The sequence below is a fragment of the Entelurus aequoreus genome, linkage group LG21 (genome assembly GCF_033978785.1).
Source record: "Entelurus aequoreus isolate RoL-2023_Sb linkage group LG21, RoL_Eaeq_v1.1, whole genome shotgun sequence".
NCBI classification, from domain to species: Eukaryota; Metazoa; Chordata; class Actinopteri; order Syngnathiformes; family Syngnathidae; genus Entelurus; species Entelurus aequoreus.
In genome coordinates this window covers 11,917,764-11,930,145 of record NC_084751.1, presented here as the reverse complement: position 1 = coordinate 11,930,145, position 12,382 = coordinate 11,917,764, and the positions used below count along the sequence as shown (strand labels likewise).

General features: G+C 40.0%; 1 protein-coding gene across 6 annotated transcripts in view; it reads left to right on the top strand.

Moving 5' to 3' along the window:
• Window positions 1-12,382, top strand: part of LOC133638398 (AP2-associated protein kinase 1-like) — a 60,174-nt gene that overhangs the window by 34,586 nt on the left and 13,206 nt on the right. For 3 of the 6 annotated variants that reach the window (XM_062030948.1, XM_062030944.1, XM_062030947.1), the window contains exons 16-19: window positions 92-190; window positions 263-370; window positions 438-602; window positions 7,893-8,003. In XM_062030948.1, the coding sequence (XP_061886932.1) occupies window positions 92-190; window positions 263-370; window positions 438-602; window positions 7,893-8,003 (483 nt within the window). Of the gene's footprint in view, window positions 1-91; window positions 191-262; window positions 371-437; window positions 603-7,892; window positions 8,004-8,192; window positions 8,687-12,382 lie in introns of those variants that run through there. The other 3 variants (XM_062030950.1, XM_062030945.1, XM_062030949.1) reach the window with 2 other exon arrangements.

Sequence of the window (12,382 nt, the reverse complement as noted above, 5' to 3'; positions counted from 1 at the left end):
CATGTAGGTGCGAAAATACAAAAAAACGAACTATTTGAGAAATCAGACTAATTTAGTGCATGGAAACGTAGTGACGGTTACTTTGTCTCAGCAGAAAGATTGTCAGCCATTGTCGATGCTGCTGATTCAGGAGCGTCGCTGTTGATAGTCCCCGATCCATTTCACACCCTGGAACTGTCCAACACACCGGGTAACTACTTACTGCACCTTCACAAAATATTTGAAACAGTCGTCAATGTCCTCATGACTTTTTTGTTTTCAGAGAAGCTGATTGAAGGTCTGAAATCTCCAGATGTGTCGTCGCTCCTGCTACCCGACCTGCTGTCTATGTCCGATCCGTTTGGCGGGGCTGTGGAGGACTCTGCAAAAGGTGCGCTGAAAGGTGTGATTCATCCATGCACACTTGGATGACGAGCGTTGTCCTTTTCTTCATTCAGAACACATCACTGCAGACGCCTCTTTGCTGGGCTGCTCTCTGATGTCGGGCCCGTCCGCTCCTCCGCCAGCCACCAGCAGCGCTGCCTCCTCAGTGTCATCCGCCTCCGCCGCTCTGGATGATTTCAGTCTGCTGTCTGGAGACTCTGCACCGGCCAAAACATTAGGTACGTCTCCCATTGACATATCAGCACACACCTTCATCAGGATGCATTTGAAATGCAGCCATGCTCGTAACACCATATCTACTGGAAGTATGGACCACGGCGCTTTGAACTGAGTCAAGTGGCGGAATAATCAGGGCGACATCCCAGAATGAGCGCAGCTGCAGTTTGACTTGAGAGCATCTAAGCGCAAGCGTTTTGTCGCTGATGAGCCAGCTAGCTGTGAAAACCGTGAAGGCTTAAAAGTGCCCGCATGGCCACCTGCTGCGTGCTTGTCAATGCACTTCAGCTGCTGGCGAGGCCACAACTCATCAAACCGCCTTTGTGCGCTGGCTTGTGCTAATTTAAGACCATTGTGTGGATGGCACTTGGGAGGAAGATGTGCTTCTTGTGGTCAGGGGGACTCTACAGTACAGTGCACTCGTCGCTAGAATATCTACCGTATTTTCCGCACCATAAGGCGCCCCGTGTTATTAGCCGCACGTTCAATGAACGGCATATTTCAAAACTTTGTTTACCTATTAGCCGCCCCGTGCTATTAGGCGCACCTACGCTACGCTAAAGGGAATGTCAACAAAACAGTCGGATAGGTCAGTCAAACTTTAATAATATATTACAAACCAGCGTTCTAACAACTCTGTTCACTCCCAAAATGTAATGTACAAATGTGCAATCACAAAAATAGTAACACTCAAAATAGTGCAGAGCAATAGCAACATCAATAACTCAACGTTGCTCGAACGTTAATGTCACACAACACACAAAATAAACATTTAAAGCTCACTTTCTGAAGTTATTACTCATCCACAAATCCATCGAATTCTTCTTCTTCGGTGTGCTTCACTTGTTTTTTGACACCATCTGTGATGTGGACGCGCATGCAGTCGTAGATCAACAGGGACGGAGCTGCGTGAAAAAAGTCACCCGGTGTCTTCGCGTAAACGTCTATCAACCACTCGCGCATCTTTTCTTCATCCATCCATACCTAGGTTCCATTCTAGAGGCTAACCTTTCCTGTGACAAAATGGCAACCAAGGTAATCAAAAAGGTTAACCAACGAACGAGATTTCTCTACAGAATTTCCTCTCTGGTCAACAAAAGCACCTTGAGGATTCTGGCGGGAACTCTCGTTCAACCCTTTTTCGATTACGCATGCACCTCCTGGTACCCTAGCACCTCCAAAACCCTCAAATCTAAACTCCAAACATCTCAGAACAAGCTAGTCAGGTTACTTCTAGACCTCCACCCCAGATCCCACCTCACTCCTACCCACTTCTCTAAAGTGGGCTGGCTCAAGGTGGAGGACAGAGTTAAACAACTTGCACTAAACCTAGTCTATAAAATCCGCTACAACCTCCCTGATACCGAAGTACATGTCAAACTACTTCCTTAACGTAAATGACCGCCATAACCACAACACCAGGGGTTGCTCCACTAACCACGTTAAACCCAGATTCCGAACTAACAAAGGTCTTAACTCATTCTCTTTCTATGCCACATCAATGTGGAATGCGCTCCCAACAGGTATAAAAGAAAGGGCATCTCTATCCTCCTTCAAAACCGCTATAAAAGTTCACCTCCAGGCAGCTACAACCCTAAACTAACACCCTCCCCGGATTGCTAATAATCAAATGTAAACAATCAAATGCAGATTCTTTTTCTTATGCCTTCTGATCTCTCTCTCTCTCTCTCTCTCTCTCTCTCTCTCTATGTCCACTACTTGATGTCCATATCCCCACCCCCCCCACCCCCCCACCCCACCCCCCCTCCACACTCCTGATTGTAAATAATGTAAATAATTCAATGTGATTATCTTGTGTGATGACTGTAGTATGATGATAGTATATATGATAGTATATATCTGTATCATGAATCAATTTAAGTGGACCCCGACTTAAACAAGTTGAAAAACTTATTCGGGTGTTACCATTTAGTGGTCAATTGTACGGAATATGTACTTCACTGTGCAACCTACTAATAAAAGTCTCAATCAATCAATCAATCCCTTCGAGTTAGCTTTTATGATGACGCCGGCTGGAAAGTTCTCTTTTGGCAAGGTCTTCCTTTTGAATATCACCGTGGGTGGAAGTTTCTGGCCGTTAGCATGGCAAGCTAGAACCACGGTGAAGACGACTTCTCATTCCCTGTGGTGCGAATATTCACCGTACGTGTTCCCGTTGTATCCACAGTGCGGTTCACAGGAATATCAAAAGTCAGTGGAACCTTGTACGCGTGTCTCTTAGTAGGAGACATTTTGTGGTCTTTACAGAAACACACAAATGAAATGAAACGTAATATCCGCGCGCTTCTTCTTCTACGGGGGCGGGTGCGGTTGCTTACAGTAGAAGAAGAAGAAGCGCTTCCTCTTCTATGGGGCGGTTGCTTACCGTAGAAGAAGAAGCGCTTCCTCTTCTATGGAGAAAAAAGATGGCGGCTGTTTACCGTAGTTGCGAGACCTAAACTTTATGAAAATAAATATTAATATTAATCCATATATAAGGCGCACCGGGTTATTAGCCGCACTGTCAGCTTTTGAGAAAATTGGGGTTTTTAGGTGCGGCTTATGGTGCGGAAAATACGGTAATAACGCTTGATAATAAGATCACAATTAGAGTAAAAAAAATGACCCCCGGGAGAAAGTAACATTTAAACTCGGACTACAGTGTTAAAGGCCTACTGAAATGAAATTGTTTTATTTAAACGGGATTAGCAGATCCATTCTATGTGTCCTACTTGATCATTTCGCGATATTGCCATATTTTTGCTGAAAGGCTTTAGTATAGAACAACGACGATAAAGATCGCAACTTTTGGTATCTGATAAAAACAACCCTTGCCCCTACCGGAAGTAGCGTGACGTCACAAGACAAAGGATTCCTCACAATTCCGCTTTGTTTACAATGGAGCGAGAGACATTCGGACCGAGAAAGCGACGATTACCCCATTGATTTGAGCGAGGATGAAAGGTTTGTGGATGAGGAACGTGAGAGTGAAGGACTAGAGTGCAGTGCAGGACGTATCTTTTTTCGCTCTAACCGTAACTTAGGTACATGCTGGCTCATTGGATTCCACACTCTCTCCTTTTTCTATTGTGGATCACGGATTTGTATTTTAAACCACCTCGGATACTATATCCTCTTGAAAATGAGAGTCGAGAACGCGAAATGGACATTCACAGTGACTGAACATGTAAATACACGGTTAATAATTTTCAGCTTGCCGAAGCTAAAAAAAATAGAAGCTAACTTAGCTACAGAGCTAACGTGATAGCAGGCTCAAATGCAGATAGAAACAAAATTTTAAAAAACCCTGACTGGAAGGATAGACAGAAGATCAACAATACTATTAAACCATGAACATGTAAATACACGGTAAAAATTTTCAGCTTGGCGAAGCTAAAAAAATAGAAGCTAACTTAGATGCGGCGGCGGGCGTTGTACGCTTTTGACGACACCCCGGCCGCCATCAGAGTCGGCAAGAACATATATTTCCCCAAAGTTACGTACGTGACATGCACATAGCAACACGCACGTACGGGCAAGCCGATCAAATGTTTGGAAGCCACAGCTGTACTCACCGTAGTGCGTCTGCTATCCTGCTCAAAACACAACACAACCTCCTGGTGTTGGTGTTGCTGCAGCCAGCCGCTAATACACCGATCGCACCTACAACTTTCTTATTTGCAGTCTCCATTGTCCATTAAACAAATTGCAAAAGATTCACCAACACAGATGTCCAGAATACTGTGGAATTTTGTCGAAGAAAACAGAGGTATTTGTACGTCACGCGCATACGTCATCATACATAGACGTTTTCAAGTGGAAGTTTCGCGGGGAAATTTAAAATTGCACTTTATAAGTTAACCCGGCCGATTTGGCATGTGTTGCAATGTAAGATTTCATCATTGATATATAAACTATCAGACTGTGTGGTCGGTAGTAGTGGCTTTCAGTAGGCCTTTAAAACTACACAAAACTGAATAGAGCGAAAGTAAGCCTGAGACTGAGCGGGTCTATTTTTATACAAAAGGCTCACCGGATTATAAGGCGCATTAAAGGGGTCATCATATTTCTCGGCAGTCTAACTCAATAGGCTAATTATAAAATAGAAACAAATAAAATAAGTTTCCCTTAAAAATGAAAGCTACACGCTTGATCTGTTGGCTTTGCAAGAGCCCTTACATATACGGCTCTGTGTCGCCCCCAAGAGGACAGTGGAGCATCGCTCCATCATGCCGGGAGGTTGTCGTTTTAAAGGCCTACTGAAAGCCACTACTACCGACCACACAGTCTGATAGTTTATATATCAATGATGAAATCTTAACATTGCAACACGTGCCAATACGGCCGGTTAACTTATAAAGTGACATTTTAAATTTCCCGCTAAACTTCCGCTTGAAAACGTCTATGTATGATGACGTATGCGCGTGACGTCGATGGTTGGAACGGAAGTATTGGGACACATTGTATCCCATACAAACAGCTCTGTTTTCATCGCAAAATTCCACAGTATTCTGGACATCTGTGTTGGTGAATCTTTTGCAATTTGTTTAATGAACAATGGAGACTGCAAAGAAGAAAGCTGTAGGTGGGATCGGTGTATTAGCGGCTGGCTGCAGCAACACAACCAGGAGGACTTTGACTTGGATAGCAGACGCGCTATCCGGCGCTAGCCGCCGACCGCATCGATGATCGGGTGAAGTCTTTCGTCGCGCCGTCGATCGCTGGAACGCAGGTGAGCACGGGTGTTGATGAGCAGATGAGGGCTGGCGTAGGTGGAGAGATAATGTTTTTATCATAGCTCTGACGAGGTCCCGTAGCTAAGTTAGCTTCAATAGCGTCGTTAGCAACAGCATTGTTAAGCTTCGACAGGCGGCACAGCATTAACCGTGTAGTTACAGGTCCAGTGTTTGGTTCGGTGTCTCCTGATAGTAGTATTGTTGATCTTCTGTCTATCCTTCCAGTCAGGGGCTTATTTCTTTTGTTTCTATCTGCAGTTAAGCACAATGCTATCACGTTAGCGTCGTAGTTAAAGTGCTTCACCGATGTATTGTCGTGGAGATAAAAGTCACTGTGAATGTCCATTTCGCGTCCTCGACTCTCATTTTCAAGAGGATATAGTATCCGAGGTGGTTTAAAATACAAATCTGTAATCCACAATAGGAAAAGGAGAAAGTGTGGAATCCAATGAGCCAGCTTGTCCTTCACTCTCACGTTCCTCATCCACAAATATTTCATCCTCGCTCAAATTAATGGGGTAATCGTCGCTTTTTCGGTCCGAATCGTTCTCGCTGCTGGTGTAAACAATGGGGAAATGTGTGGAGCCTTTCAACCTGCGACGTCACGCTACTTCCGGTACAGGCAAGGCTTTTTTTTATCAGCGAGCAAAAGTTGCGAACTTTATCGTCGATGTTCTCTACTAAATTCTTTCAGCAAAAATATGGCAATATCGCGAAATGATCAAGTATGACACATAGAATGGATCTGCTATCCCCGTTTAAATAAAAAAATAATAATTTCAGTAGGCCTTTAATGAACATGACGTATGCATGAATTATTATACAAACAAACAAGTAAACGATAATAATGAATGTTATTTCTTGTAAGGAATGATGTATACATGAATGTTGATGATACAAACAAGTAAACACCAATGACATTGAATAGTCTACAGAAACATTGCTTCATTTTCTATGCCCCATTCAGTTAATGATAACTGCTGGTTGGTTCAATGTTTGGGTTAGGTTTTAGCAGATTTTCCGTATTTTTACTACAGACAGCATTTGGTGACCTCAAACAACAAGGCTTTGGATTGATTCACACTGGTTTTCGCAGATGATGTGGTCCTGATGGCTTCATCTGGCCAGGATCTTCAGCTCTCACCGGATCGCTTCGCAGCCGAGTGTGAAGCGACTGGGATGAGAATCAGCACCTCCCAAGTCCGAGTCCATGGTTCTCGCCCGGAAAAGGGTGGAGTGCCATCTCCGGGTTGGGGAGGAGACCCTGCCCCAAGTGGAGGAGTTCAAGTACCTTGGAGTCTTGTTCACAAGTGAGGGAAGAGTGGATCGTGAGATCGACAGGCGGGTCGGTGCGGCGTCTTCAGTAATGTGGACGCTGTATCGATCCGTTGTGGTGAAGAAGGAGCTGAGCCGGAAGGCAAAGCTCTCAATTTACCGGTCGATCTACGTTCCCATCCTCACCGATGGTCATGAGCTTTGGGTTATGACCGAAAGGACAAGATCACGGGTACAAGCGGCCGAAATGAGTTTCCTCCGCTTTAGAGATAGGGTGAGAAGCTCTGTCATCCGGGAGGAACTCAAAGTAAAGGCGCTGCTCCTCCACATGGAGAGGAGCCAGATGAGGTGGTCCGGGCATCTGGTCAGGATGCCACTCCGAACGCCTCCCTAGGGAGGTGTTTAGGGCACGTCCGACCGGTAGGGGGCCACGGGGAAGACCCAGGACACGTTGGGAAGACTATGTCTCCCGGCTGGCCTGGGAACGCCTCGGGATCTGCCGGGAGGAGCTGGACAAAGTGGCTGGGGAGAGGGAAGTCTGGGCTTCCCTGCTTAGGCTGCTTCCCCCGCGACCCGACCTCGGATAGGCGGATTTTGAAGGGTACTGGAAAAACTGGAAAATTGATCTTGAAAGTCCTTAAAAAGTGCTTGAATTTGGCCATGGAAAAGGTGCACAAAACCTGTGTATATGCAGTAAATAAACTGAACTGAATTGAACAGGAACTCCCTACGTGACTATTATGGCTGGAGGTTGGCTAACTTTCAGGTTGAACACTGATGACATCTATTAAACAGACAAAGAAGCAAGGAATTAAACAGAGACATAATTAAATTTGGCTCAATGAGGAGAAACGCGTAGACCTGTACCCTTGCACAGTGTCCCACCACGCTCTGACGAAAGATTGTACGCCTCCTCTTTTATTTGGACTTTCCTTGATTACATGGCAACAGCTGTTTCTAAAGGAAGGGGGGTCGTAAACAGCCGTCGCCTTTGGTTACAAAACAGTTCAAAGAAAAGGTGCCCGGAAGGGGGTCAGGTCCTGCCTCCTCTCCGCTTTGTAGATATCGGGTCAAGACAAAATTTTCCTGTGGATTACAATACATTAAAGAAACCGACACCTTCATGTCGCTCCCCATCCTACACAGTGGAGTTTTACAAGCCTTGTGATTGGCAAGATCAAAGACAGCTTTTGTCTGCTCGCCGGGAACTCATTGAAACACAAAGTCTGGTGATAACTTAGATACAATAATTCTGACACTAACCTCTTTGATTCTCTGCAGATTCCTCTCTCCTCATCTGCGACTTTGAGCCCCCGCAGCCGGCAAACCCTGAGGCGGCCACCGAGGACGAGTTTGACCCCATCCCAGTGACCGGACGTAAGAACTCCCAAGGTGAGGACACGCCTGGTTCTCTCTTCCAGTTCTTGGTGTGCTAAAACACTTCGGGGATCAGCTGCTGCTCTCACGTCTTCACCCGAGAATGTCTAAAAGCCTCAGTTCTGCCTTCTCTTTCCCCTCCTTCTCCTTTCCCTCCCGCACCTGTGCCTCTCTTACTGCTCTGACCTCCCCTCCTCCCGCCAGTTTCAGGAGGCCACTCTCGCAGTAACAGTGGCGGCTCTGAGTCCAGCCTGCCCAGCTTGGCCCGCTCCCTGCTGCTGGTGGACCAGCTCATCGACTTGTAGGCCGCAAACCCCCCTCCCGTCTCCTCTGTCCTACAGTGGATTAGAGAGCATAGCGTAACGTAACAGCAGCCATGTCTCCTTCTCCATTCCTTCATCTCTTCATTTCCTCTCATCGTCTTTGACTAATATCAAGCTTCACCTTTTGGCCAAACCATAGAAACATGGTTGTCATGTACAATAGGTACTAGTAGTGTTTATAGGTGGATGTAGTTCATTGTGCACAAGTGAATATGTCGTCCTTTGCCTTCATCAAATTCCCCTCCCCCTTGATTTATTTGCACATTTTTAGGTCTGAATTGTACGGAGCCCCTAAAGGGACATGGAGGGGGGAAAAAAATTTATAATTTTTTTTTTTTTTTTATAAGACATGTAGCTTTTAGACAAGTTTCTCGTGCTCACGAGAAACTTTTTTTAAAGTTATAAAACAAAAGAAAAACATTTTTATAATTTTTTATTTTATTTTTTTTAGACATGTATTTCATGCGCACGAGAAACTATCTTGTGCACACGAGAAACTTTTTCTAAAGTTATAAAACAAATGAAAAAAAACGTTAATTAAAAAAAACGTTATAATTTTTTTGAAACGTTTTTTTTATTTGTTTTATAACTTTATAAAAAGTTATAAAACAAAAGAAAAACATTTTTATAATTTTTTATTTTATTTTTTTTTAGACATGTATTTCATGCGCACGAGAAACTATCTTGTGCACACGAGAAACTTTTTCTAAAATTATAAAACAAATTTAAAAAAACGTTAGTTAAAAAAACGTTATAATTTTTTTAAACGTTTTTTTTATTTGTTTTATAACTTTATAAAAAGTTATAAAACAAAATACAAATTTTTTTATAATTTTTTTTTTTTTAGACATGTATTTCATGCGCACGAGAAACTATCTTGTGCACACGAGAAACTTTTTATAAAGTTATAAAACAAATGAAAAAAAACGTTATAATTTTTTTAACGTTTTTTAAAAATTTGTTTTATAACTTTCTATAAAGTTATAAAACAAAACACAAAATTTTTTATAATTTTTTTTTTTTTTTAGACATGTATTTCACGAGAAACTTTCTATAAAGTTATAAAACAAATTAAAAAAACGTTAATTAAAAAAAATGTTATAATTTTTTAACGTTTTTTTAAATTTGTTTTATAACTTTATAAAAAGTTTCTCATGAAATACATGTCTAAAAAAAAAAAAAAAAAATTATAAAAATGTTTTTATTTAGTTTTATAACTTTATGTATGTATCTCGTGCGCACAAGAAACTTTCTCGTGCGCACGAGATACTTTTTATAAAGTTATAAAACAAATTAAAAAAAACATTTAAAAAATTATAAAGTTTTTTTTAATTAACGTTTTTTAAAATTTGTTTTATAACTTTAAAAAAAAAAAAAAATTATAAAAAAATGTAATTCCCCTATGTCCCTTTAGGGGCTCCGTAGAATTGAAGGTGAAGTTCACATTTCTCAAAACGGCACACATATCCAGTGCAACATTTTTGTTGAATCATTTCCATCAAATGCAGTTTTTTACCCCCCGACTTCTTTTCATCACAAAGCAATAAAGTCTTCTCTTATCTGCTAATAACAAAATAGATCAATTCTTACTCACATTTGCCTTGTTTCGCACCTTAGCGTGTCCTCAAAAAAGACGTCCCACTCTTGACAATATTGGAAATAAATGAGCTAAGTCAGTTAGCCACATATCCTGCTTTTGCTAAGTTACTGTGAGGGAAAAAAAAAAAAGAAGCATTTTTCTGGTGCCAATAAATAAAACAAATCTACTGTACGACACCAAAACAAAGTCCACGCGTTTCTACGATCTTTAGAATTTGAGGTTATGTAATTTAAGCAATAGTGCTAACAGTAGCAGTGTGCCATATCAATTAGGACCGAGCATGAAATTGACCAAGTCTTTTTCTGCTTATGCACTTATAGAACAGTAGATATTAAATAGCATTTCACATTATTTAATAATATTTGGGATATTTTTAATTCGGCAATTCATTGTGAGAATTTAGTAGGAAAGCATACAAATGATTTTTTTAAGTGGATATTTTGTCAACAAAAATGGCAGAAGTGCTAAAAATTATATATTTTTTCTTAAAAATGCCAAATTTGACAATAATTCCCAAGATGTCGATTTACAGTGTGTAGCAGCGAGTACCACCGCAAAAATATTCCTTTTATTTTCACTCAATTCCAGTGAATAATTGGTTATAACTTTATTACATACAGTGCAGGCCTTCTCCTCATTCAATGCGCGTTCTTTATTTTCATGACTATTTACGTTGTAGATTGTCACTGAAGGCATCACAACTATGAATGAACACATGTGGAGTTATGTACTTAAGAAAAGAAAAAGGTGAAATAACTGAAAACATGTTTTATATTCTAGTTTCTTCAAAATAGCCACCCTTTGCTCTGATTACTGCTTTGCACACTCTTGGCATTCTCTCGGTGAGCTTTCAAGCACACCTGTGAAGTGAAAACCATTTCAGGTGACTACCTCTTTAAGCTCATCCAGAGAATGCCAAGAGTGTGCAAAGCAGTAATCAGAGAAAGGGGTGGCTATTTTGAAGGAACTACCGGGTTTCCCCGCAGCGCTTTGTTGTTAAGGCAAAGAGCCACCACCTAAACTAAAGTCTTAAAAAAACAAAAAAAACGCTTATTTACAGTAAGTCATTCATTTGACTTAGTCATTATTTTGACTTAGTAAATATTGACTTACTAAGTTAGTTAGTCAATATTTACTAAGTCAAAATAATGACATACTAAGTAGCTCAGATAACTAGGACTGTTTTGTTTTTACTTTACGGGAAAAATATCGAGATATGTATCGTATATCGTACCTAGTCATTATTTTGACTTAGTAAATATTGACTTACTAAGACAAAATAATGACTAGGTACGATATACTTTGTTGTTAAGGCAAAGAGCCACCACCTAAACTAAAGTCTTAAAAAAAACAAAAAAACGCTTATTTACAGTAAGTCATTCATTTGACTTAGTCATTATTTTGACTTAGTAAATATTGACTTACTAAGTTAGTTAGTCAATATTTACTAAGTCAAAATAATGACATACTAAGTAGCTCAGATAACTAGGACTGTTTTGTTTTTACTTTACGGGAAAAATATCGAGATATGTATCGTATATCGTACCTAGTCATTATTTTGACTTAGTAAATATTGACTTACTAAGACAAAATAATGACTAGGTACGATATACTTTGTTGTTAAGGCAAAGAGCCACCACCTAAACTAAAGTCTTAAAAAAAACAAAAAAACGCTTATTTACAGTAAGTCATTCATTTGACTTCGTCATTATTTTGACTTAGTAAATATTGACTTAGTCATTATTTTGACTTAGTAAATATTGACTTACTAAGACAAAATAATGACGAAGTCAAATGAATGACTTACTGTAAATAAGCGTTTTTTTTGTTTTTTTAAGACTTTAGTTTAGGTGGTGGCTCTTTGCCTTAACAACAAAGTATATCGTACCTAGTCATTCAGTATTTAGTAAATATTGACTTACTAAGACAAAATTCAACCGGAAAAAAAAAAAGACAAAAACTAGCTAATTCCAATCTTTTTGAAAAAATAAAAAAACAATTTATCATTAGTAATTTTTCCTGATTAAGATTAATTTTAGAATTTTCATGACATGTTTTAAATAGGTTAAAATCCAATCTACACTTTGTTAGAATATATAACAAATTGGACCAAGCTATATTTCTAACAAAGACAAATCATTATTTCTTCTAGATTTTCCAGAACAAAAATGTCAAAAAAAATTCAAAAGACTTTGAAATAAGATTTAAATTTGATTTTACAGATTTTCTAGATTTACCAGAATATTTTTTTTAAATTTTAATCATAATAAGTTTGAAGAAATATTTCACAAATATTCTTCGTCGAAAAAACAGAAGCTAAAATGAAGAATTAAATTCAAATGTATTTATTATTCTTTACAATAATAAAAAAAAAAAATTACTTGAACATTGATTTAAATTGTCAGGAAAGAAGAGGAAGGAATTTAAAAGGTAAAAAAGGTATATGTGTTTAAAAATCCTAAAATCATTTT